We start from the raw sequence: 27,271 nt of genomic DNA on the forward strand, positions 1-27,271 counted from the left end.
TATCCACCTTACAGGTGTGGCATATCAAGAAGCTGATTAAACAGCAGGGTCATTACACATGTGCACCTTGTGCTGGGGACAATAAAAAGGCCACTCTAAAATGTGCAGTTTTGTCACACAACACAATGCCACAGATGTTTCAAGTTGAGGGAGGGTGCAATTAGTAAGCTGACTGCAGGAATGTCTACCAGAGCTGTTGCCAGAAATTGAATTTTCATCTCTCTACCATAAGCCACCTCCAACGTCGTTTTAGAGAATTTGGCAGCACGTCCAACCGGCATCACAACCGCAGACCACGTGTATGGCATCATGTGGGCGAGCAGTTTGCTGATGTCAACGTTGTGAACAGAGTGCCCCATGGTGGCGGTGGGTTATGGTATGGGCAGGCATAAGCTACGGACAACGAACACAATTGCATTTTATCGATGGTAATTTGAACGCAGATTCCCTGACGTCCTGAGGCCCATTGTCGTGCCATTCAGCCTCCGTCATCACCTCATGTTTGAGCATGATAATGCACGGCCCCATGTCGCAAGGATCTGTACACAATTCCTAGAAGCTGAAAATGTCCCAGTTCTTCCATGGCCTGCATACTCACCAGACATGTCACCCTTTGAGCATGTTTGGGATGCTCTGGTTCGGCATGTACGACAGCGTGTTCCAATTCCCGCCAATATCCAGCAACTTCGCACAGTCTTGAAGAGAAGTGGGGCAATATTCCATAGGCCACAATCAACAGCCTGATCAACTATGAGAAGGAGATGTGTCGTGCTGCATGAGGCAAATGGTGGTCACACACCAGATACTGACTGGTTTTCTGATCCACGCCACTACCTTTTTTATTTAATGTATCTGTGACCAACAGATGCATTCAGTATCTATATTCCCAGTCATGTGAAATCCACAGATTAGGGCCTAATGAATTTATTTAAATGGACTGATTTCCTTATATGAACTGTAACTGTAACTTAGAAATTGTTGCATGTTGAGTTTATATAACCCCCCCCCCCCCCCCCCCCCCCCCACTGCAGATGGGGAGAAATCACCTAAATCATAAAACATCATGAACTTCCATGATGCAATTCACTCCAAAGACACCAGGAAGTCCTTTATGACAAATGATCCACAGGGTAACCCTGAGAGCTTAAAAGACATTGCAAAGCTTGTGTCTAAGAAAACATGAAATTGCATACATTTATTAGGGATGGGCGCTAACTTCCAATACATGCACACCGTGACAGTCCTTTAAATGTATATAAAGTGTTGACATTGCAAACACTTGTCTCCCTGCTGTTTTGTGTATTATATTTTTATTATTTTAGGATAAAAAACGGACAATTACATGGGATGCCTTGTTCTGCATAATTTAAACAGTACGGAAAGGAATGGCAATGCTTTAGACATCACAGACTCATAACCCAGCCCCTCCCCCAACCCACTGCCTGCATGCAGCTTCCACTGCACAAAGGCCAAAAGTCATCGTCGTGTGAGACAGCTTGCAAAGAGCACGAGAAGCATTCACAGTAAAGGAGGATGAGGGAAGAGGTGTGGTGGAGGGGGTAGAGAAGAAGAGAAGGAAGGAGAGAGAGAAGACAGGAAGATAAACAAAGTGACTGCAGCACTGGCCTTGGTTTCGACAGGAGAAGGAGCAGCATAGTCCTCCTGATTGTTACTCTTTCCATTGTCTATGACACAAAAAAGTTTGTTTACATATGTATGTATGTATATATATATATATATATATATATATATATATATATATATATATATATATATATATATAACATTACAGCTACAGCACCTTCCCCCAACAACATCAATACCTCGCGCATGGTACACGGCCGTGCCAAAGAAAATAATCCTAAAAACAATATATTGGTCAGAATATTATTTTTTCTAAAATTGGCATTTTACATGATGCTCTGCTGCTGTTTTGGGGGAGGCATGGGAACAAAGGTTCTTCTTTTGAGTTCATATTCAAGTTTGCTCCTTTTTTTCTCTGGTGTACATCTTTTTTTCTTTGTGTTCCTGTTTTTTTTTTTTGTTCACACTTTTGTGATCTGCGTGTGCTGCTCCTCATCAAAAGGTTCGTTTTCCGGATCAGAGTCAGTGGTGTCGGAATATCGATAATGGTCAGGCTCGTTGTCGCTAACGTCCGGAGTGACGGATGTCGAAGTGCTCGCCTCGGAATTCGAAGAATCTTCCACGGTTTTCGTGAAATACAACTTCACCTAAAGGAGCGAGAGAGAGAGAGAGAAAGCCACAATATCAGAACAGGGAACCTTGTCAAACAATAGAATTCAGCATTAAACTGCCGTCATTGAAAACCAATGTTTCAATTTCATCAGGATTCTAATAGGGCAAAGACCAATTGATAGATTTACACAACAGATTTGTAGTACCTTCCTCATATTGTTAACCATTACAACCATGTTTAAATGGCTCACCTTGAAATTAGGTGAGAAGTAGCGGTTAGCTTTGTCTTTGTTGGCCTTGTCCAGGTCATTCTTGGTGAGCGCGAGGATGAGGTAGTCCCTATCGCTGTCCCTGCCGCTGTCCCTGCGTTCGGCGCTCTGTGGTGCCTGGGGAGGGGTGCCAATCGTGGGCTGGTTCTGGACCCCGTCCACATCGTTCACAACCACCACCGACCCATTCTCCACCTTCTCCATGCTCTCCTCCAGTGGCCCGGGGATGAAGAAGGTGTTAACCCAGAAGTGGAACATCTTATCCTGGATAGTGGAGAGGGAGAGGTACTGACTAACTGTAATGGAGTCTGTCTGACAATCATTGAAGTTAATGCAGGCTTAGAAAAGCTAAACATTTAGAGTACATAAGTGTGAAAATCCTTACAGTTATTTATAGTAACATGCTACAATACATTTCCAGGTAAGCTAGCCAATTTTAACTTCAGAATGACGTTTATAACCATTGTTCATTAGGACTATCATGTATAATACTATAGGAGACGCACCATTAAACACCCTTTATGATAAAATACCAGGCATTAACTATAATGGGTCAGCAATTGAAAACTCCATAACAGCTGAAGCCAAGGAAATCCAGTGGGAAACTAGAGACACTCGTGACGGGCGGAACTAACCAACCTTCTTCATCATTTTGTTTTGCTTGTGAAAGAACTCCACTTTGACATCTCCACAGACGGGCAGCGGCTGGGGAAACTCAAATAGCATGTGCTTTTCTTCCCTCCGCGTGTGAGCCGGGTTGGACGTGTGGATCTTGACTTTAAGTTGATACACCACAAACTGAGGATCTAAAGGGGTGAGTGTTTCAGAGACAGGGGGCAGAGATAGGGAGAGAGGTGGCAACGAAGGGTAATGGAGGTAGAGAGAACCAGACAAGACAGGATACAAGTCTTAGTAGTCTTGGAGTTGCTGCCATGTCCTCCTTGAAGGACAGTTACAAAAGCAACCCCTAGTTGTGAGTTCTCTAAAACCGTGTTTTCCAATATAGGAGAGAAGGAAAGAACCAGACCACAAAGGAGGAGAGAGGGAAATAACCAGACCACAAATAGCACCCAAAAAGAACCAGAACCAAAGACATGGGACCCCATTCTGATGACTGTCGCGCTTCCGTCAATAACAATAGCATTACATTTGTGAGAGTTTGAAACTTCTCATAAGGGGGTGGTTGGTTGGTCTTTGTCTGCCTCCACATTGCAATGATGTCTTAACACTACAACTCCTTCTAGCCTTGACTAGAATAAGTTCTACCTTTCTAGTTCTTGTTGGAATTGGGGCCAAATGAACAGTATATGAGGAAAGTACATCAAAACGGATGAAAGGCTCATTTACCCCAATGCCAATTCCCTTTCTTGAAGCCCTGAGGGATCGGCTCGCTCCTGTTTTTAACGGTACTGTCCCCTTAGAGAGAGAGAAGGAGATTAACACACAGCCTGGCAGGGCTGGCAGGCTGGGCCTTCAGAACACAGTAGGAACACTTCTAACGGTACAGATATATGCTAGGATATCAATTATGTATATACACAGCCACACATCTAAAAACAATGCTTTCAAATGGAGATATCAACTTAAATCTAGTCAACAAGACTTGGGATATATGGTGCAATACATTAATAATTCACAGGAAAAAAAACATGTGGGAACTTCAAACTGTAGATATTCCAAGAGCATCTCAATTGACCATTAAAAATCCCAATGCCAGAAAGCTGCATTTAGCTTATTTAATTCTTAACAATGTGCGATGAATGTATTCACCAATGAGGAACCGTCTTATATGCTAGTCCATTGAAATGAGTTTCTCACCCAATACACTAGTGATGTGCGGGTTGACTCATAACCCGCAGTACCCGCAGTTATATCCGCGGGCGGGTTTAGGGTCATGAAATATTGTGTCGATGAAGGGCAGGTGGGTGGCGAGCGGGTTGAATAAAGGGAAAATGCATAAAAAATCCAGAATTCCTGTGCAATTCATATCTATAGCCTACATTGAGGTTTTCTTTCATTATTTTTATCTGGCATTAGTGCATAGTCTAAAGCTTTAGGGCCCAACACTGTAGCGTGCCAAAATACACGGCAATTGCCAAATGCTTTTGGGAACTTGGGTAGAAAAAGTTCATGTTGATCGACTGAGGCAAAACTTTTTGGGGGGAGTTTAATTCAATAAGAGAAAAGCTGTGAAATGGAGAGTTGAAAAATAAATAGAACGGAGGACCAGAACAATAATCTAATGTTTGGGAAAGATTTGGTGAAGTGGTAGGAGAGGATGATAGCAGTGCCGGCCGGCTATGTTGTGTGTGATGATTGTGAGCCGCTATACAAAATTGACAGTCAGAAGAGGGACTTCAAAATGGCACGTCAAGGGAACTGTACTGTTCATATTGGTTAAATGGAATAGTAGCCTAATTGAAATCTGGACACTGACTGTAGGTCTATAACCTCGCACATAGCCTAATATAATATTAGTAGAAAAATAGGATGTACAGTGAGGGAAAAAAGTATTTGATCCCCTGCTGATTTTGTACGTTTGCCCACTGACAAAGAAATGATCAGTCTATAATTTTAATGGTAGGTTTATTTGAACAGTGAGAGACAGAATAACAACAACAAAATCAAGAAAAACGCATGTCAAAACTGTTATAAATTGATTTGCATTTTAATGAGGGAAATAAGTATTTGACCCCCTCTCAATCAGAAAGATTTCTGGCTCCCAGGTGTCTTTTATACAGGTAACGAGCTGAGATTAGGAGTACACTCTTAAAGAGAGTGCTCCTAATCTCAGTTTGTTACCTGTATAAAAGACACCTGTCCACAGAAGCAATCAATCAATCAGATTCCAAACTCTCCACCATGGCCAAGACCAAAGAGCTCTCCAAGGATGTCAGGGACAAGATTGTAGACCTACACAAGGCTGGAATGGGCTACAAGACCATCGCCAAGCAGCTTGGTGAGAAGGTGACAACAGTTGGTGCGATTATTCGCAAATGGAAGAAACACAAAATAACTGTCAATCTCCCTCGGCCTGGGGCTCCATGCAAGATCTCACCTCGTGGAGTTGCAATGATCATGAGAACGGTGAGGAATCAGCCCAGAACTACACGGGAGGATCTTATCAATTATCTCAAGGCAGCTGGGACCATAGTCACCAAGAAAACAATTGGTAACACACTACGCCGTGAAGGACTGAAATCATGCAGCACCCGCAAGGTCCCCCTGCTCAAGAAAGCACATATACATGCCCGTCTGAAGTTTTCCAATGAACATCTGAATGATTGAGAGGAAAACTGGGTGAAAGTGTTGTGGTCAGATGAGACCAAAATGGAGCTGTTTGGCATCAACTCAACTCGCCGTGTTTGGAGGAGGAGGAATGCTGCCTATGACCCCAAGAACACCACCCCCACCGTCAAACATGGAGGTGGAAACATTATGCTTTGGGGGTGTTTTTCTGCTAAGGGAACAGGACAATTTCACAGCATCAAAGGGACGATGGACGGGGCCATGTACCGTCAAATCTTGGGTGAGAACCTCCTTCCCTCAGCCAGGGCATTGAAAATGGGTCGTGGATGGGTATTCCAGCATGACAATGACCCAAAACACACAGCCAAGGCAACAAAGGAGTGGCTCAAGAAGAAGCACATTAAGGTCCTGGAGTGGCCTAGCCAGTCTCCAGACCTTAATCCCATAGAAAATCTGTGGAGGGAGCTGAAGGTTTGAGTTGCCAAACGTCAGCCTCGAAACTTTAATGACTTGGAGAAGATCTGCAAAGAGGAGTGGGACAAAATCCCTCCTGAGATGTGTGCAAACCTGGTGGTCAACTACAAGAAACGTCTGACCTCTGTGATTGCAGAGGGGTCAAATACTTATTTCCCTCATTAAAATGCAAATCAATTTATAACATTTTTGACATGCGTTTTTCTGGATTTTTTTGTAGTTATTCTGTCTCTCACTGTTCAAATAAACCTACCATTAAAATGATAGACTGATCGTTTCTTTGTCAGTGGGCAAATGTACAAAATCAGCAGGGGATCAAATACTTTTTTCCCTCACTGTATTTATTTTAGCATCTTTAGAGAATGGATGTAAATGTGCTGTCTTTATCAGCATCATAAAAGCTGATAGTATTTCAACCACAAAATATGCATCCAAGCCGCCGCCCAAAAGAAATGTGTTTAGTAATTTTAACAGCTTTAAATGTCCTTAAAACCAGTCAAACGGATGTCATTAGTAAATGTTGTACTGAAAATCTTTTGGTTTTCTTTTGTTTTGTTGTTGAGTTATTGCATTTTCTCCCCGGTCCCTAAACATATTTACAGCCTGAGAGAAGCAGAAATGAAAGAGAAAACAAACTTTACCGATGCCAACTAGATTGAATCATTCATTCTATCGATTTATGACATTCTGGTGAGAAGGGTTTATTTAGTCTTAGGGAAACAAGTAATGACAGAAGAGAAGCTGCATGTATCTATTTATAGACAAGTTGACTAACAAATAGCAAATGAGAAATAAGCAGAAACATGGGCCTATCTAAAAAGACCTGTCAAAACATTGTTTCGCCATCTGACGGTACAGCGCATTTTCTATATTTGGGTGCAGGCCTCAGATTTGACCTTTATCACATATAGTTGAGCGGTTGTGGATGGGTTTATTAGCAATTGCGGGGGTGGAGGGGGACAAACAGCTGACCTGCGCATCACTACAATCCACCTCAGCATTTAGCCAAGACTTTAGATTGAGTGCGAACCTGATGTTTTCTATCTTCGTAAAAAGAGAACGTCAAACTCAGAATAGGGCCCTCTCTAGGGAGTGTTAAAAGGGAAAGAGAAGGGTGAGTGCAGAGCAGTTGAACACATTCAGATGTTAGGTTAGAGCATCACAGAGAATTCAAGGAGGAAAAAGGTACATTTTGTGCAACAGTGACATATTGAGAAAACACCAAGAAGAAAGATGATCTGTGACTCGGGCACATTAAACCAGAAAACCACATTACTAGCTGGTTTTCATAATATGATCAAAGATATTCAAATCATTGTTTCAGCCAAGCAAATTACATGCAGTAGATGTACATGCGTAGTCATTCACATTCCATTAGATGAAAGACATAGGCTAGATCATTAGATTCAATTGAATAAATATCAGTGGTGAAAATGTCTACATGAGCTAGGAGTTGAAGGAACAAACATTGTGCAGACTTTCATTTTTTCATGTCTTTCTGAAAATCCCTGAACAAATAATTGCAGTTATTTTTCAAGAGCAAGTATTAAGAAAAAAACGTATAAAATATAATATCTGTAAGAGGTCCTTGGTGACTTGTTATTTAGACGTACTGAATTCATCCTCTGAACTGCAGAGCAAAACACATGTCACAATTTGGATAAAGCAGGTAGAAGCCAAACTTGCTGAATGCAGCTGAGAGTAGTGTCATCCATGTTCTCTTTCTCATCAATATCTAGCCATCTTTCTTAAAGAGTACAAGCAACTGGTCAAGAGCTTGGTTGGCTTCATTGTAAAGTACATAATATGACTCCATGCTCTCACCATTCTCTACTACCGTGGGTGGCCGTATGCACACTCAGTGCCTGCCAATCCGTTTAAAGAGCTACATGCCTACGCCCTGAGTCGGAGGTCAAGTTAAACATGAGCGACTCACTGCAGGTGCCTCCGCTGAACATTGGTAGCGTCTCAAACACCATTTTGTGGAAGAGGAGAGCCACAGGCTTGTAGTCCAGCTTATTCTTCAGCAGGTGGCTATAGTAGTACACATAGCGCCGTTGGCTTGGGATCGTCACTCCCTGAAAAGGAAAGACAACAAAAACAGTCAATGCTAGAAAATTAACTCAATTTAATAATTACCACAAAGAACAGGATATACAGATTGTGAAAATACGTATTGGAAATCCTGTGTAGCTCAGTTGGTAGAGCATGGCGCTTGCAATGCCAGGGTTGTGGGTTCGATTATTACGGGGGACTAGTACAAAAAATTATGAAAATGTATGCACTCACTACTGTAAATCGCTCTGGATAAGGGTGTCTGCTAAATGACTCAAATGTAAATGTAAAAATTAGATCACGGCAGGTCTATGACAAAACCCCGAAGATCTAGGCCTAGTCTGCATTTATAAAAATTCTCACACCGAGTACTAGCATCTAGTCTCCACTAGGGATGGGCACGGTTAATCAAATATCCGAACGGACGTTAGTATTCGATTACTTGTGTTCATTTTTTGAGAATTTTTTTTGGGGACAATAAAAAAAGCTTTATTATAACTTCAAATTATCATTGTGACATTATTACCTTTACGGATATCACCATGACATTTTAAATACCAAATTTTATAAAAACAAACTTTTGAATGTAGTTTCTGCTGTGCATTGACATTGGTGTGCTATTTTCCCCACTTCAAATAGCAATTACAGGCGCACACCTAACAGAGTTTCCACAATACCTGGCACAGACCAATGCAAAACATTCACCAGAAAACATTTTTGTAACAGAATCAGTTCTATCATGGCCGAAAGTCTGACTTCTCTTTCACTGTTGCTTTTAGTAAAAAATTTGCTGAGAAAAAAGCAGCCTGTCCACTGTTCTCTGCCATGTGCATTTGCGTCATTCTGATAGGTCACTATCCGGATATCCGAAAAAATGTAATGATATTATTTGAATAGTGAAATAATGTTAAATGCCTAGTCTCCACCCATGGCAAGTCACTGTCACTGACCTTCTTGTCCCTTGTCCGCACTTCCCCGTAGAAGTCAAGTGCCTCCTGGGCGTCCTGGAACTTGCCACGATGCAGGAGGTAGGCGCAGATCATCACCCCGGTGCGGCCTTTCCCTGCCTTGCAGTGGATGGCTGCCACATGATTGTCATCCTCGCTCAGCCACTGGTCAAGGTCTTCACAGAACGGCTTGATGAGCTCTAGCTGAGGTGGGTTGTGGTCTTCAAAGGGGTATTGTGCAACTGGAGGGTGGAGAGAGATCGAGAGAGAGAGAAATATAAAGAGTACGTTTCCTTTCAGCAACCTGGCTCTAAAAACATTTTGTTTGTGATGGCGTACCTCTGCAGTTAAATTTGGCAGCATCGTAGTGTCGTTCTGCACAACTAAAATAGGAAGGATATTCAGTCAGCGGTCATGAAGGAGCAATTCATTTGTAAACAAACATTGATATTAGCGTGTAAGCGTTTTGCGGTATACTTACAGATTGTAAATCTTATAATGGTTTTTATGTTTAGAGTCAAGAAACCTGTTGAGGTAAAAGGTAAAGTTACATTCAAAACATTCCGTAACTACAGAAATTGACAACATAATGCATCTAATGAGAATGCAAAACACCTCAGGATACTTGGATTGTTTTGTCTAATGTTGGTCACAAACCACATTCCACACGCATTCATTACACAGTCCTCACCAGTTTAGGTCATGAGTGGCTGTTACTCACCGTACAACCTCGTCTATATTGTTTCTGTACACTCCTTCGAGTCGCTCTGCAGGAAAGCCCATAGCAATGATGTTTGGATAGATATCTGTGGTCACCATTGGGTCAAGGACACATACATAGAAGAAAATCCTATATACAGTCCAATCGGAAAGTATTCAGACAGCTTCCCTTTTTCAACATTTTGTTACGTTACAGCCTTATTCTAAAATGGATTAAATAAATTAAAAATCTGCAGAGAAGATTGGGAGAAACTCCCCAAATACAGGTGTGCCAAGCTTGTAGCGTCATACCCAAGACTCGAGGCTGTAATCGCTGCCAAACCTGCTTCAACAAAGTACTGAGTAAAGGGTCTGAATACTTATGTAAATGTAATATTTCCGTTTCTTATTTTTAATACATTTGCAAAAATGTATAAAAACCTGTTTTTGCTTTGTCATTATGGGGTATTGTGTGTAGATTGATGAGGAGAAGAAAAACACAATTTAATCCATTTGAGAATAAGGCTGAAACGTAACAAAATGTGGATAAAGTCAAGGGGTCTGAATACTTTCCGAATGCACAGTATAACTCATACAATACCAAAATCTCAAGCTTACGAGGCAATCCTATCACAATAAAATGTCTGAGGAAGATCATCATGACGTTTGTATCACCATGTGGGTGTCATTGTGCAGTAATGTACAGAAAGGGAAAGTACAGTGCAGGGCAGAAGGGTTGTGATCACTAGTATAACAGATGGCGTTGGCTGTGTGAGGGCGAGAGAGAGGCCGAGAGGACCGGAGCACTCCTAATCAAGCGGGGCCCACATGTGGGTACACTAGGAGAATTTACACAGCTTGACCTGCATGTATTTATAGAGCCCTAGTTATATTGAGATCGTCGCAGATGTTGGGCTTAACTCTCCTGCAGCCCCAGCCGAATCACATGGAATATTTAACAGATCAAATGTAAGGGTAATGAGGACCATGCTTGACGGACAAGAAAAGTATTTTGTTGGGATAAATGAGAATTGGTTATGGGGTTCATGGGGAAGAACAGTGAAACACACTGATGAGGTGACTTCAGCGACGAACAGGGCTCCAGGGTGGTCACATTTTGCCATCCTTTGACTTGAATTGTCAAGTTAAATTTTTATTTGGTCACATCGGCGCGAGCCGCAAATTCTATCTGGTTACTTCACTCAAAACATTCTATTTTGGGGTGGCTAAAAGCACAACTTGGTCAAACAGTAGCCTAAAGCAGGGTTTCCCAAAGTCGCATCTGCAATGATTGCATAGGCCTAGACATAATTGGGTATACTACGAAGTTATTAGCTGTTAGATTAACCAATTACATGGCTTACTAGCGGCATATTATATTCCTCAACCTAGGTAATGCATTTTAGAAGATAGCCCTATTTGGTAAAAGACCAAGTCCATATTATGGCAAGAACAGCTCAAATAAGCAGAGAGAAACGACAGTCCGTCATTACTTTAAGACATGAAAGTCAGTCAATACGGAACAATTCAAAAACTTTGAAAGTTTCTTGAAGTGCAGTCGCAAAAACCATCAAGCGCTATGATGAAACTGGCTCTCATGAGGACCGCCACAGGAATGGAAGACCCAGTTACCTCTGCTGCAGAGGATAAGTTCATTAAAGTTACCAGCCTCAGAAATTGCAGCCCAAATAAATGCTTCACAGAGTTCAAGTAACAGACACATCTCAACATCAACTGTTCAGAGGAGACTGTGTGAATCAGGCCTTCATGGTTGAATTGCTGCAAAGAAACCACTACTGAAGGACACCAATAAGGAGAAGAGACTTGCTTGGGCCAAGAAACACGAGCAATGGACATTAGACTAGTGGAAATTTGCCCTTTGGTCTGGAGTCCATATGTGAGATATTTGGTTCCAACCAAAAGACACGGTGTGGATGAATGGATGATCTCTGAATGTGTATTTCCCACTGTAAAGCATGGAGGAGGAGGTGTTATGGTGTGGGGGTGCTTTGCTGGTGACACTGTCAGTGATGTATTTAGAATTCAAGGCACACTTAACCAGCATGGCTACCACAACATTCTGCAGCGACACGCCATCCCATCTGGTTTGGGCTTAGTGGGACTATCATTTGTTTTTCAACAGGACAATGACCCAACACACCTCCAGGCTGTGTAAGGGCTATTTTACCAAGAAGGAGAGTGATGGAGTGCTGCATCAGATGACCTGGCCTCCACAATCCCCCAACCTCAACCAAATGATGATGGTTTGGGATGAGTCGGACCGCAGAGTGAAGGAAAAGCAGCCAACAAGTGCTCAGCATATGTGGAAACTCTTTCAAGACTGTTGGAAATTCATTCCTCATGCCAAAAGTGTGCAAAGCTGTCATCAATGCAAAGGGTGGCTATTTGAAGAATCTCAAATATAAAATATATTTTGATTTGTTTAACACTTTTTTGGTTACTACATTATTCCATGTGTTATTTCATAGTTTTGATGTATTCACTATTATTCTACAATGTAGAAAATAGTACAAATAAAGAAAAACCCTTGAATGAGTAGGTGTACACTACCGGTCAAAACATTTGACAGGTAGTGTACGTTAAACTACTCTACTAATTTCTGTCTGGAGGACAAATGTCAACCATATTATGTGTGATCATGTCCATATCAACTTCAATGTCATATCTCTCAAAACATTATTGAATTGACTTGCACATCTTCTCAACTCCTACCTGTAACTGCCATTCTGAAGCCTGTCTGCCTACATAAGCTGTGGGATTTTGCACTTTAACCACTGACGAAAGGGCACCCTTTTGTACAGTTCCTGTGTCACAGTGTCAGAAATAGAAAGGTTGAACAGCTGTAATGGAATACGCCTGTTTTCTTCTAGAATAAGTTATTTTGGAGCAAATCATTTTTGGAGCAAATAATTGTAAAACTGGTGTCCAAGATTTGACACGCCACTGACGACTCTGGTGAGAAAGGTGAAGACTTGACTCCCTCTAACTGCATCTAATTTCTGCATAATGCATGCACACAAACACACAGTACTATGGCAGTATCTGTAGATGTGATGAACACATTTGCCAAGATCCAATGTAACTTGACCAAAATTCGAACGAAACTAGCAAGAATATGATGCCCTTAAAAAGAGAGTACTTATGTCAGATAGGTGCAGTTCCTACCAAATTCCAGGTATGCCATTAAAATTCAAGAGGAACACAATACATTGCATTAATTCAATAAAACACAGCAGCGATTTTATTAAAGTATTTGCATAATGCCAAGCTACTTCCCTGTGGCCTTCAGCATATGAGCCTGTCTATTACGTACAGGAACATAATAATTTCCATTAATGCCTCAAAGACCTAATTAGGAACCAAATGCAGGCCGTTCTATACCACATAATGGGTTACAACCTCCGCCTCTGCCTTTGGTCCTACTGGCAAAATCATTCCACTCAGACTATTTTAAGTGTTTTTAAAAAGTTCCAGAGCTCCCAGGGGAGCTACAACCCAGGGCACAGCGGGCTCGGCATTCTGCAGCTGGGAGGAAACGCACATGCAGGACCCCCGATGGAAGGTCCTCTAAAAGCCGGACATTTCAGGCACACCTTTTCTCTCTGGTCTTTTCAGCTGTCCTGCCTCAGCTCTGTGCTCTAGCTAACTCCACGGCTGGGCACCAGAAAAAAAGAGAGAGTAGAGGGGGAGAGAGTTGAAAAGAGAAAATGAGAGGAGTAGGCAAGAGAGAGCGAATGATATGGGAAGGGTGGGTAAGAGTAGAGGAGAGAATGTGGGGAAGAGAGCAGGAAAGAAAGAGTGCTATGGAAAGGTGGTGGGTTAGAGATGGGGACTCAGGCAGCATTTCTGATACAAGATCACTGGTGCTCTATTCTAAGGATTATTCCCAGAACTCCGATACTGCATTATAGGGATGTTAATGGTTAACGGTTAACCATTAACCATTAATCGGTTAGCTGCCGAAAATACATTTGAACGGTCATGCTTATCGGTCTATATGTTCATTTGAATAATTTTGTGGAATTCAATTGGTGTGTGTATTTTCGTTAGTCGTCATGTATCTTATCACACATGCACAGCATACAGAGCCTAGTTTGAGGAGCGGAATGGCCTATCACCTGTCAGACAATGCGAGAGCAGACCCTTAAAAAAAGCTGGTACTGGAATTAAACATGCTTTTATAAGCACAGTCATTATGCAACAAATTATTCTAAATGCAATCGCGTGTTTAAAAAACTGTTTTGATGGCCACAATTAAAAAGAGGCACTATTTTTATTTCTCAATCTCAGTGCGCCTCCCATTTGCGTGCATAGGCTATAGTCAACGGTAGGCAGCCTATCAGCTTGTCACCCACCGCTTTGCAATGTGAGCTTAAGGCAGTATAATTGTTTGAAACCTGAAAATTTTACTTTACTTCAAATAATGAGGAATGTCTTACCTTGCTTCAAATTAGCCTAGCCAAAATCCAACCATAGAAACATGGAGGCAATTATTTATTAAGACTTCCTCATGCCATTAACCAGCATTTCTCTCCTGTTCTATTGTTTTTCATAACTTTCTTTCTTTGTCCAGAAGCCAAAGGCACAATCATAATCATATTAGCAACCCATCCTAGTTGTTGCTATTAGATTCCCCCTCTTTTTAAGTTTCTAATGGAGATGTTCATCTCCGTCACATATGGAACCTCTCGCATTAGGTGCGCTGTATAGAACGGTGTTCCCGCGAATTGCATTTTGGCAAATGTTTGAAAATAAAGTTGTATTAAATGCTTCACTACAGCTGTTGAATGTTCAATAATAGCCTATAGCCTTTAGACTGTAAGACGAAGGGCTTGCTATTGTTGCCTATTTTCATTAAGCTCGTAATGAAATATGTCAGTTCCTTATATGCACGCATAGTATTTTCTGTTGGTCACGTCATTTTCCTGTTTCAATTGTTTTTTGTTTGTTTATTGACTGGTTAACCGAAATGTGCATCCCTACTGCATTACATAACTGCAAAGAGCCCATATTGTTTTAAGACACCATGCCAAATTCGATAAAAAATAAGTTAAAGAGCCTGAATTTAGATAAGCAGAGAGGGGACTCACGCTGATTGGCTGCTGCTCATCATCAACAGAGAGGAATCACTGAGGTTGAATGACACACTCCTCTCGCGTCCATCTCACAAGCAGAAAATCCTGCAGAAGCTGACAAATCTGATATCAATATCTCAATAACACCATCTTTACACGATTAGCCTGTTATCCATTAATCAGTGGTTTCAACAACTGAAAAGGGGGCAGGGAATAATGACAAACTGAGTTTTATTTACATAAATGCCTTTCTCCAGTGAGTTGTGTCCATTCAAAACAGAATAGTGGCATTTGACACTTTCAATGTGGGGTAAGCTTAATGCTCAGACAGTGACCAGTTTTCATATTAGTAATTGGTCACATGTATCAATTTTAAAACAAGATAGAAAAGTAAAGCAAGAACCATCAAGCACTATGATGAAACTGGCTCTTATGAGGACCGCCACAGGAAAGGAAGACCCAGAGTTACCTCTGCTGCAGAGGATAAGTTCATTAGAGTTACCAGCCTCAGAAATTGCAGCCCAAATACATTCTTCACAGAGTTCAAGTAACAGACACATCTCAACATCAACTGTTCAGAGGAGACTGCGTGAATCAGGCCTTCATGGTCGAATTGCTGCAAAGAAACCACTACTAAAGGACACCAATATGAAGAAGAGACTTGCTTGGGCCAAGAAACACGAGCAATGGACATTAGACCGGTGGAAATCTGTCCTTTGGTCTGATGAGTACAAATTTGAGATTTTTGGTTCCAACCGCCGTGTCTTTGTGTGACACAGAGTAGGTGAACGGATGATCTCCGCATGTATGGTTCCAACCGTGAAGCATGGAGGAGGAGGTGTGATGGTGCTTTGCTGGTGACACTGTCTGTGATTCATATAGAATTCAAGGCAAACTTAACTAGCATGGCTACCACAGCATTCTGCAGCGATACACCATCCCATCTGGTTTGCGCTTAGTGAGACTATCATTTGTTTTTCAACAGGACAATGACCCAAAACACACATCCAGGCTGTTTTAAGGGCTATTTGACCAAGGAGAGTGATGGAGTGCTGCATCAGATGACCTGGCCTCCACAATCACCCGACCTCAACCCAATTGAGATGGTTTGGGATGAGTTGGACCGCAGAGTGAAGGAAAAGCAACCAAAAAGTGCTCAGCATATGTGGGAACTCCTTCAAGACAGTTGGAAAAGCATTCCTCATCAAGCTGGTCGAGAGAATGCCAAGAGTGTGCAAAGCTGTCATCAAGGCAAAGGGTGGCTACTTTGAAGAATCTAAAATATATTTTGATTTGTTTAACACTTTTTTGGTTACTACATGATTCCATATGTGTTATTTCATTGTTTTGATGTCTTCACTCTTATTCTACAATGTAGAAAATAGTACAAATAAAGAAAAACCCTTGAATGAGTAGCTGTGCAAACTTTTGAATGGTACTGTACATCAATATGGTCTCTACATTATAATACTGCATAGCCTACCACAACCAGTGGTTTCAAACAGACTGTGAGACAAGTTGTTTTGATTTGCTCAGGCACACAAGTAACTGAACAAATGCCTCACTAAACCGTCACAGGTATTGCCATTAGGGTGAACACCTTCCTACCACACCATAGATAAAAAGGAGTGTACAGGCCATTACAGTCCCTAGATTTATGGCAAAGTGCACAGAAAACTGCTACAAATAAACATTGTGCACATTACTCATGTCAGAGAAAACTATAGAATTAACACAATCCGTGTCCACCCTTCCCACCATCTCTCCCCCATTTGCCTGTTTCAATAGTGTCAAAACACCTTAAAATACATCCATTAAAAAAACACAACCAGGTAGCAGACGATAACTTGACTTCTGATGTTGGCTTGTAAGCCAGGCTTCACCAGTCGTTACTCTGCTACAGCATTTTACAGTCCCGAACCTATTCCAAGAACACACCCGTATGGTGCACTCCCATAAACTTGTCTTCAATATCAGAGCCAGGTTAGCCAGGTCTGAGATGTGCTGCAAGGGACTACCAATCTCATCACCAGCATACTATGGGTTAACAAAATCGATATAGGCCTAGATCACAAACATCACTTGACAGAATACATGAGCATGTTCTGAAGTTAACCTCAATAAATTAACAATATCCAATCATGCAGATTCCATTTTGACTTTATTTGCATTAGATCTTCTCAATTTAAGAATTTTCAGGCAGTGCTGCATCAGTGTGAATGTTATTTGTAAAAAGTATATAGTGATTCATTGGAAAGTTAGACATCGAAAATTGGCATATTGAATTAATAATTTGCATAAAGATAACATGAACTGAATTTAGGCTCTTTTGGCATTAGCTAGTTTTCTTCAAATGGTTTTTAACCAAGGTTGCCAGATATGTTACCTATACCCTAAGGGAACCTGGGTTAGATAGTTTGCTAGGTAGCTAGAATTATGCCTCATGTCATCTAAGATAAGAAAACACTGATACAGCAGCAAACCAGCTTCCATGCACTGTCAAATAAGTCAAGTTTTACTGTAGCAAGCAAACCAAATGTTAGTTTAGATTACAGAAGGTTGGCTAACATTAGCTATCTAATGGCAAAGAAGTAGTCATGTCTACATGAACATATTGTAGCCAACAACGTTTAGTGTAATATTGACTGGCTGCTAACCTGAAACTAGCTAGCAAGCTAAATTGGTCAAATAATGTGTTGGCTAATGTTACTTCTAACACAACTTAGTGACTTCAGAAAGTATTTATACTCCTTAACTTATTCCACATTTTGTTGTGTTACAGACAGAATTCAAAATTGATAAAATGTATATATTTCTTTCACGCAATACCCCATAATGCCAAAGTGAAAACATGTTTTTAGACATTTTTGCAAATGTATTGAAAAAATGAAATACAGAAATCTAATTTACATAAGTATTCACACCCATGAGTCAATACATGTTAGAATTACTTTTGCCAGCAATTACAGTTTAGTCTTTCTAGGTACTTTCCAAGAGCTTTGCAAACCTGGATTGTACAATATTTGCACATTATTATTTTTTAAATTCTTCAAGCTCTGTCAAGTTGGTTGTTGATCATTGCTAGACAGCCACTTCCAAGTCTTTCCAAAGATTTTCAAGCCGACTTACATCAAAACTGTAACTAGGCCACTCAGGAACATTCAATGTTGTCTTGGTAAGCAACTCCAATGTATATTTGGCATTGTGTTATAGGTTATTGTTCGGCTGAAAGGTGAATTTGTCTCCCAGTGTCTGTTGGGAAGCAGACAACCAGGTTTTCCTCTAGGATTTTGCCTGTGCTTAGCTCTATTCCTTTTATTTTTATCAACAACAAAAAAAACTCCTTGCCGATGACAAGCATACCCATAACATGATGCAGCCACCACCATGCTTGGAAATATCACTGAGTACCACTAATGCGTTGTGTTGGATTTGCCCCAAACGTAACGCTTTGTATTCAGGACAGATTTCATTTCTTTGCCACATTTTTTGCCATTTTACTTTAGTGCCTTATTGCAAACAGGATGCATATGTTTTGGAATATGTATATTCTGTACAGGCTTTCCTTCTTACCACCCTGTCATTTCAGTTGGTATTGTGGAATAACTACGTTGTTGAACCATCCTCCGCTTTCTCCTATCACAGCCATTAAACATTGGCCTTATGGTGAAATCCCTGAGCGGTTTCCTTCCTTTTGGGCAACCGGGTTAGGAAGGACACCTGTATCTTTGTGGTGACTGGGTGTATTGATACACCATCCAAAGTGTAATTACTTCACCATGCTCAAAAGGGATGGATATTCAATGTCTGCTTTTTTATGTGTACCCATCTACCAATAGATGTCCTTCTTTGCAAGGCATTGGAAAACATCCCTGGTCTTTGTGGTGGAATCTGTGTTTGAAATGTACTGCTCGACTGAGTGACCTTACAGATAATTGTATGTGTGGGGTACAGAGATGAGGTAGTCATTAAAAAAACACTATTAGTGCACATAGAGGGAGTCCTTGCAACTTACGTGACTTGTTATGAAAATGTATACTCCTGAAACTATTTAGGCTTGCCATTACAATGGGTTGAATACTTATTGACTCAAGACATTTCAGCTTTTCATTTTTTATTAAATTTGTAAACATTTCTAAAAACATAATTCCACTTTGACATTATGGGGTATTGTGTGTAGGCCAGTGACAATCTCAATGTAATAAATGTTTTTTATTCAGGCTGTAATAACAAAATGTGGAAGAAGTCAAGGGGTGTGAATAATTTCTGAAGGCACTGTACCTGATAATGACAACTTGGTAGCTAGCTGTTAACTAGCTAGCAAGTGGGGCTAACTAGACGGATAAGAGCGTCTGCTAAATGACTAAAATGTAAATAACGAGTTTGAGTAACTAGCTAACGTTCGCTAGTTACTGGATGTCATACTAGCTTCAGAGACTTATACGTGCTCATTTGACAGATCCACCATATTTCAAAACATGCTTTCCCGTCTTATCAAAAACATTAGTTAGCTAGCAATCATTGCTATTGAATTGATACAATATGCATACTCACGTGACTAGTTTACTGTATGATAAACTAACGTTAGTTATTTAAGAAAAGGATACACGTTAAGTCCAAGTCGAACCCATCCTCCTGGTATCTCCTTTTGTTCCGGCTGACCATTTCTTTTATCTTCGCAGCCATTGTAGCTAACTTAGTGACAGGAGTCTCTTTATGGTTGTAAAATTACGAAAAAGTATCGTTGCTTTGCCTCTCAATCGCCCTTTGCGCTTTTGATTTTGCAGCTCCTGTCTCGCAATGACAAGCTAGCAGTGGTAGTCGTTGTGAGTAGGATTAACTAGCTAGATAGAATGTCTTCTTCTCTGGATCATAAAGACGGGCCTTGCTCTGCTCCTCCGCGCAGGCCCAACTTTCCCAATCCTGGAATTTGTTTGCAAATCCTCCCTGAAAAAGACATACAATTCTCCTCCCGCCTAACCATATGGTATAAGAGACGGTCCGAACCTCTTTATCTACCGTAGCCGCCGTGATTGACCGGACAGCGAGGAGAGAAAACTCTCCGACGCTCGAATTTGAAGACTAACGTTACCCTGGGAAAGCACAGCAACAGTATCCACTCGTAGCTAGCAAGCTACTGTAACTAGCTAGCTAACGTTACCCCCCTTTTTTTTTATTATCCCAAAACCTCCTAGCGAATCAACATTGTCGTCGATTGTTAGCCAAAATACACCCGAAAAAGTGACAGGCTCCACCGTGCATTTATATTGGCTATACAGGAATCAAATATATGCACAGATTCGTTTGACAGATTGCTATGTCCCGGGGTTCATCTTCTTTTCGCGTTTCTCTCCAGCTGAATTCTCAAGCTCCCATCATGGCTTCCAACCGAGGAAAATATGTAGAGCAGGCTAGGTTTTTAAAAGAAATATCCTACCGCCGCAAATATATAGTTCTAGAGCGAAATCAAAAACAGTTTCTTCCTATCAAATAAATCATTGTTGATTCTCAGAATAGCTATTTATTTGCAAAAGTTTTATGTCGTAGTCAGTGTATTGGCAATTTACGTTTTTTGTAGTCGGCTAGTTCTTTTGTTGGCAGCGGAAGGACACAATCAGAGCGCATACAATTCTCTGTCAATGTGATCACGTGTCTTTGTAATTAGGGAAGTTTCCAACGTAATGTCACTTTTCTCGGTTTAAATTAGGTTATGCTATTTCAGTTTGACTGACAAGCATATCTGTTCATGTCATATAAAACAATTGAGAGAAGTCGGATACACCATCATTTTAGTATACTATTTCTAATGTCCTTCTAGTTTACCTTATTGAATTTATCCATGGAGGCCAATTACCAGAGGTGGGACAAAGTCATTGTTATGCAAGTCACAAGTAAGTCTCAAGTCTTTGCCCTCGAGTCCCGAGTCAAGTCGAGTCAAAGATGAGGCAAGTCCCAAGTTGAGTCAAAAGTCAAAGCCATCAAGTCTCAAGTCGAGTCCAAAGTCCTACCATTTTAGTTTCGAGTCATTTCAAGTCCTCTTACCACAGAAATAAAATGTATACAAATCATGTATGTCTGTAAGATTTGTATTTATTTAAACCTTTTTATACAATAACATTAATCAAATACAGCAAAAAACATAACATTTAATTTTCACAAAAAAAATGCTTGTATTTGAACAGCATATTGCACTAGAACAATGCAGAGAGAGAGAGAGAGAGAGAGAGAGAGAGAGAGAGAGAGAGAGAGAGAGAGAGAGAGAAAATGGTTTACGGGGAAGGACAAACACCAAAGCTCTGGAAGTAAAAACAGTGTGGGAACCTGCACTGCAAATGAACAGATCTTACTCCATGTGAAACTCCTACCACAGGAGAGAGAGAGCTGTGTGGACAGGTGATGAGCAGAGAGTGAGTGTGTGTGCGCGCATGCGTGCTGTGGACAGGTGGAGGGAGGCCCCTATACTGCATTGCATTTGCAAAAGATCAAATTGGCCAAAAGTCTGTCAGTCATTTGTGCACGATGGGGACGCAGAATGATGCCACCATGGCTGAAAACTCGCTCCACTGGAGCACTAGAAGCAGGCACTGCCAAGACTCGGATGGCTACTTGAAAGAGTGAAGGAAGAGTCTTACTGTTCAGTGCCCAGAACAAAAGGGCATTCTGTCCTTCTGCCATGTCAATGTAGTGACTTAGCTGTACTGCTGGTGGGGTCCCAACATCCCTTTTCTGCCTCTTATGGTATGCAGCAAACAGCCCTTCTCCTTCCATGTCCTCTAGTTCTTCTTCAGCAGGCACCGGCACAGGCTGCTCTGTCTCTGCAGCATCTTGCAGGATCAATTCTAAAAATAAAAATAAAAACGTGTCACAACAGCAGAAACAAAAGAGCCCTTATTTCTGATGTTGATGATACTGTTCAAGACTGAAATTTTTTATTATTGTTAAAGTCAGATTAATATCACATTAGATCCTATATCAGATTAAGATCAAATTATTGTACGTTGCATTTAAGTTGCATTGCAAGTCAATAATATTTACCTTTAACTCGTTGTGCCACCTCTGCCTTGATGTCACGGTTGACCAGCACATGGGGCTCAATCCACAGCAGACAAAAGGCTGGATCCAAGGCAGCTGCTTTCAGGTAGACTGTGTCTGAAAAGGGGGCAGTGATCCCTTCTTGAGACTGGGCCATTTTTACATTAATGAAGATCCCAAGAAATCTTTTTTTCAGGGATGCCTGCAGACCTCTGACCAGGCCACTCAGGAAACGAACTTGAGGCTTCAGCTTCTCAAGATGGTGATTGAGGGACAAGATGGATGGAACAACTGCACTGATTGTAATGACTTTCTCCCCCTGTGTCAAATCAGTTGCTTCTCCGAACGGTTTTAAGATGTCCACCAACTCCTTCAGCAGATTCCACTCTCGTGGTGTGAATGACAGTTCTTTATGCCCGGCCTTCTCAAGAACTGCGCAGAGCTTTTGCTGATCACAATGAAGGACTGCTTTTACCTGCCGCAGTGTGGAATTCCACCTCGTGCTCACTGCAGCAGGGATGCCTCTGTGCTCCCCAAATTCACCATCGAAGATGTCTTTAAACGTTGTGCTTGTGTGGAGCAGGGAGCTAAGTTTTGATAACTTGGAGAGAGAAGGACATGCCGCTTTTGTTTCTTTCAAACCGTCTCCCACAACCAGCTGCAATGTGTGTGCAAAACACTGCAGGCGCTGTTTCTTTGCCATAGCAGCATCGACGGTTTGCTGGTCTTCTTGGGTTAAGTCATGCCATAGCTCAGGATCATCAAGATTATCTCCAGCATCTTCATCTTCCTCCTGTTCGCTGGGGAAGCAGACTGTAAATGCCTTGCGCATGTTAGCAGCATTGTCACTAATTATATAGTCCAATTTAGCTTTGATGTTGTATTCATCACATATTGCCTCAAATTGGTCACAGATTCGCTCTGCTGTGTGAGAGCCTTTGAAGCGGTTGCAGGCCAAGAGATTAGTCTTTAGCTGTACCCTCTCTGCATCTCGCTCCATCCAGTGCACAGTGACACCAAGGAATCCCCTCATCTTTCGATCAGACCAAATGTCCACAGTGACTGAAACATGGTCAGTGTTGCTCAATTGAGTTTTTAACTTTGACCGTCTCTCCTCAGCAAGGCTCTCTGTTTTTGTGGTCAGCGTTCGGCGACATACTGGGGTATACTTGCTGTCCAGCACAGCCAGAAAGTGACGAAAGCTCTTATTTTCCACAATAGACAGAGGGAAATTGCAATCAATAATCAAGTCAGACAGTATCGCATTGGAGATGGCCTTCTGCTGTGGGTGGGTCAGGCTGTAACGCCCTACACGAGTGTAAAGGAATTGTGAGATTGAAGGCTGTTGTGGTTCATCTACGATGATTTTGTTCATCTGGTATTCTTCATACCTGTAACAGAGAAGAATATGAAACAGATGTCAGAAAATCCTTTACAGCCACACATGTTGTATTTGAAACTACTCTTTACTCATATCAATGTTGTTGTGTTAATATTCATTGCCTATTGTACACTACGGTTTACGATAATACATTTCAGTGTCAGTGTATGCAATATTAAAAATATTTTCACTGCTTCAAAATTCATAAGAAAGCCCTTTCCATCAAGAAACTGAAGTCATATGCTTTATAGCAGTGGTTTTCAAAGTGGGGACGGGGACCCTTGGGTGCCGCGAGGGGGTTCTAGGGGGGCCATGGCAAGTTGGCATGAAAAGTATAGAAAAACAAAATAATTGAATAAATTAAATAACTAAAGTAAACCAAATTAAACCAAAAATAAGCTAAACAATATTCCCATTAGTTAAGAACTGCACTATAATAATCTATTGCATCTCTGAACATTACTACTATAATCGTTATTATTTTATTATATACTGTATATATCCCAGTGGTGCGCTGCCTCACAGACCTACTGTAGACTACGGTAGCACTCTGTCCATGCGCTGTCTGCTGTTTGGGCATGATATGAAAAGGGAAGGCTAATGGTGGATCTACTGTGACTGTGTTATCATTTTCCTCTTTACAATGTATACGTCTTACTATGTTTCCTGTTGTACTTGGATGGGTTTAGGGATGCACCAACTACATCCGAGTTGTGAAAGGGGGTGCATTCATTGTTTAATTGTGATATTTTGTCTTCAGCGACAGTTCAGCTTAGTTGTGATTAACCAAAATTACATAAACGACCTCAATGAGGCAGCACACCAGCAACTCTGAAACTGAATTCTAAAACGCTTAACGTGAAAAACGCTTAACGTTGCTTAATGCTTAATATACTAAGACAGTAATATTATAAGACCAAACTCTGCAAATATCATATTAATAAAGCATACTATGTACAAAACATCAGATGAGCCCAGAATACATAGTAGCCTACATAAGACATGTTAAGCCTTTTCTTATAATGGTTTTCTATGGGAGGAAAACACTTAACGTGTTGTTAAACGTGTTTGCGTTCATATTCTGGCCTCATCTGATGTTTTGTACATTTAGTATACTTTATTAATATGATATTTATAGTTTGGTCTTTTAATATTACTGTCTCAGTATATTAAGACACGTTAAGCCTTTTCTTATAATAGTTTTCTATGGGAGGAAAACGCAACGTGTTATTAAACGTGTTTGCGTTCATATTCTGGGCTCATCTGATGTTTTGTACATAGTATACTTTATTAATATGATATTTACAGAGTTTGGTCTTTTAATAACACTGTCTTAGTACATTAAAGAACGTTAAGCGTTTTTCACGAAAGCGTTTTAGAATGTCCATATAATAGCAGTTCAAAAATCCATATTTTTGTAAGCATGAACCAGCAAGGGAGACGTGCGTTTGTCTCGTTGATACAGTAAATATGCAGCAGCTAGCTAGTAAGTTACGGTACATCCGATAAGGTGCGTAGCATTCGTTCAAAACTTACCTTTCTTTGTGCAACTTCAGGTGTCGAACAAAGTTGGACGTTGTGGCAGCTCCGTCTGTAATCTTCGATCCGCATGTTTTGCAGATTGCAACTCGTTTTTTGTCGACTACCTCGTAATTTTTATAGCCAAACCAAACTATCTTCGGTATCATTTTGACAACTGGCGCGTTGTTGCTTGATGTGCTTCATTGGTTGTCTTGCAATGTGCCTGCTTAGATGCTGTCGAATCAAAACAACGTGGGACTACAGTGATTGGATAACGTGCAGGCAGCGCGCGCTCTCTGTATGCATACAGGTGGATGGTGCACATTTTTTTCACAGATGCAGATAAACGGAGAGCGGCGCAGCCGTGTGAAAAAAATTTTCCCCAGTTTTCATGGGAAGTAGCAAGTCTTCTCGAGTCATAAGGCGCAAGTCCAAGTGAAGTCACGAGTCATTGATGTTAAAGTCCAAGTCGAGTTGCAAGTCTTTGTACATTTTGTCGAGTCGAGTCTGAAGTCATCAAATTCATGACTCGAGTCTGACTCGAGTCCAAGTCACATGACTCGAGTCCACACCTCTGCCAATTACATTTACAATTGAGTCCATGAATTGACTCTGAGACACAATCAATTACCAATTGTGTGTGTGTGTGACAAGAGTGGGGTGTAAAAGTGGGGGTGTCTGTCAAATGTATTCCTTAGGCACAAAAAATCTGTACAATTCAAAGGCTCAGACCAACTCTCCCTGCCTGAAGTTTAGGATGAAATGCCATTTGTAGGTAGTTAAACACTTCTGAAGGGTAGGACTTGAGGGGAAACATCAACTTCCACTCAGTGTCATGGGAGTGTCATGAAATGACCAGTACAGTGCAATTTTGGTGGTGACCTAGAAAAATGGTGCCCTTGAAGTGCCCTACGAACTTCAGCTAACCGTAGCCACCACAAGCTAACAATCAATGGAAGTAATGGGGGCATGTGAACATGTAAAAAAATAATAATGTCAAAATCATCTGAAATCAATTCAAATCAACTCCATATTTGGTTTGATGTTACTTAAAGGTCATTTGGCCATAAAAAAATAAATATAATAATGATCACATGCCCCATCACTTCCATTGATACATAGCCCAACCATTAGCCATGGATTACAGGCAACATCTGTACTGAGCTATAGGCTAGAGCTGCCGCTTTCAAGGAGCGGGACACTAATCCAGACACTTCCAAGAAATCCCGCTACGCCCTCCGATGAACCATCAAACAGGCAAAGCGTCAATACAGGACTAAGATCGAATCCTACTACACCGGCTCTGACGCTCGTCGGATGTGGCAGGGCTTGCAAATTATCACGGATTACAAAGTGAAACCCAGCCGCATTTAGGCAAGCAACACTGAACCATGTATGAGAGCACCAGCTGTTCCGGATGACTGTGTGATCATGCTCGCCGTAGCCGATGTGAGTAAGACATTTAAACAGGTTAATATTCACAAGGCCGCATGGCCAGGCTGATTACCAGGACGCGTACTCAGCACATGCACTGACCAGCTGGAAAGTGTCTTCACTGACATTTTCAACCTCTCCCTGACCCAGTCTATAATACCTACATGTTTCAAGCAGACCACCATTGTCCCTGTGCCCAAGAGCGCCAAGGAAACCTGTCTAAATGACTATCGCCCCGTAGCACTCACATCTGTAGCCATGAAATTCTTTGAAAGGCTGGTTATGGCTCACATCAACACCATCATCCCAGACACCCTGGACCAATTTCAATTCACATACCGCCCCAACAGATCCATGGATGGCGCAATCTCTATTGCACTCCACATTGCCCTTTTCCACCTGGATAAGATGAACACCTACAGTGATGTGTTGGATTTGCCCCAAACATAATGCTTTGTGTTCAGGACAAAAAGCTAATTCCTTCGCCACACCTTTTGCAGTATTACGTTAGTGCCTTATTGCAAACAGTCAAGATGTTTTGGAATATTTTTATTCTGTACAGACTTCCTTCTTTTCACTCTGTCATTTAGTACTGTGGAGTAACTACAATGTTGTTGATCCATCCTCAGTTTTCTCCTATCACAGCCATTCAACTCTAACTGTTTTAAAATCACCATTGGCCTCGTGGTGAAATCCGTGAGCGGTTTCCTTCCTCTCTGGCAACTGAGGAAGGACGCCTGTATCTTTGTAGCGACTGGGTGTATTGATACACTATCCAAAGCGTAATTAATAACTTCACCATGCTCAAAGGGATATTCAGTGTCAGCTTTATTTATTTTTTACCCATCTACCAATATGTGCCCTTCTTTGTGAGGCATGGACAACCTCCCTGGTCTTTGTGGTTGAATCTGTGTTTGA

At 41.3% G+C, this 27,271-nt stretch overlaps 1 protein-coding gene across 2 annotated transcripts; it reads right to left on the bottom strand.

Moving 5' to 3' along the window:
• Positions 1–1,947: 1,947 nt before the first annotated feature.
• Positions 1,948–20,584, bottom strand: LOC311110881 (phosphatidylinositol 3,4,5-trisphosphate 3-phosphatase and dual-specificity protein phosphatase PTEN-like). Of its 2 annotated transcripts, XM_084153495.1 has the most exons (10): positions 19,593–20,358; positions 9,912–9,996; positions 9,672–9,716; positions 9,530–9,573; positions 9,194–9,432; positions 8,125–8,266; positions 3,813–3,881; positions 3,105–3,271; positions 2,448–2,729; positions 1,948–2,231 (listed from the first exon to the last, which is right to left on the bottom strand). In XM_084153495.1, exons 1-10 carry the CDS (start codon positions 19,669–19,671, stop codon positions 2,046–2,048), a joined length of 1,338 nt encoding a protein of 445 aa, XP_084009621.1. In that variant the 5' UTR covers positions 19,672–20,358; the 3' UTR covers positions 1,948–2,045. The 2 variants fall into 2 exon arrangements, with proteins under 2 accessions (XP_084009621.1, XP_084009622.1); XM_084153496.1 differs by lacking the exon at positions 3,813–3,881 and having other exon boundaries at positions 19,593–20,584.
• Positions 20,585–27,271: the final 6,687 nt, after the last annotated feature.

The sequence above is a fragment of the Coregonus lavaretus genome, assembly GCF_964263955.1.
Source record: "Coregonus lavaretus genome assembly, chromosome: 36".
NCBI classification, from domain to species: Eukaryota; Metazoa; Chordata; class Actinopteri; order Salmoniformes; family Salmonidae; genus Coregonus; species Coregonus lavaretus.

What these genes read in the sequence shown, in the direction of transcription:
- LOC311110881 (XM_084153495.1), bottom strand. Translation starts at nt 19,671, where the DNA reads ATGGCTGCGAAGATAAAAGAAATGGTCAGCCGGAACAAAAGGAGATAC. An exon ending in AATATAGACGAGGTTGTACG is followed by an intron (nt 9,717 to 9,911) that starts GTGAGTAACAGC and finishes TTACCTCAACAG; the next exon opens with GTTTCTTGACTCTAAACATA. An exon ending in ACTTCTCACCTAATTTCAAG is followed by an intron (nt 2,232 to 2,447) that starts GTGAGCCATTTA and finishes TCGCTCCTTTAG; the next exon opens with GTGAAGTTGTATTTCACGAA.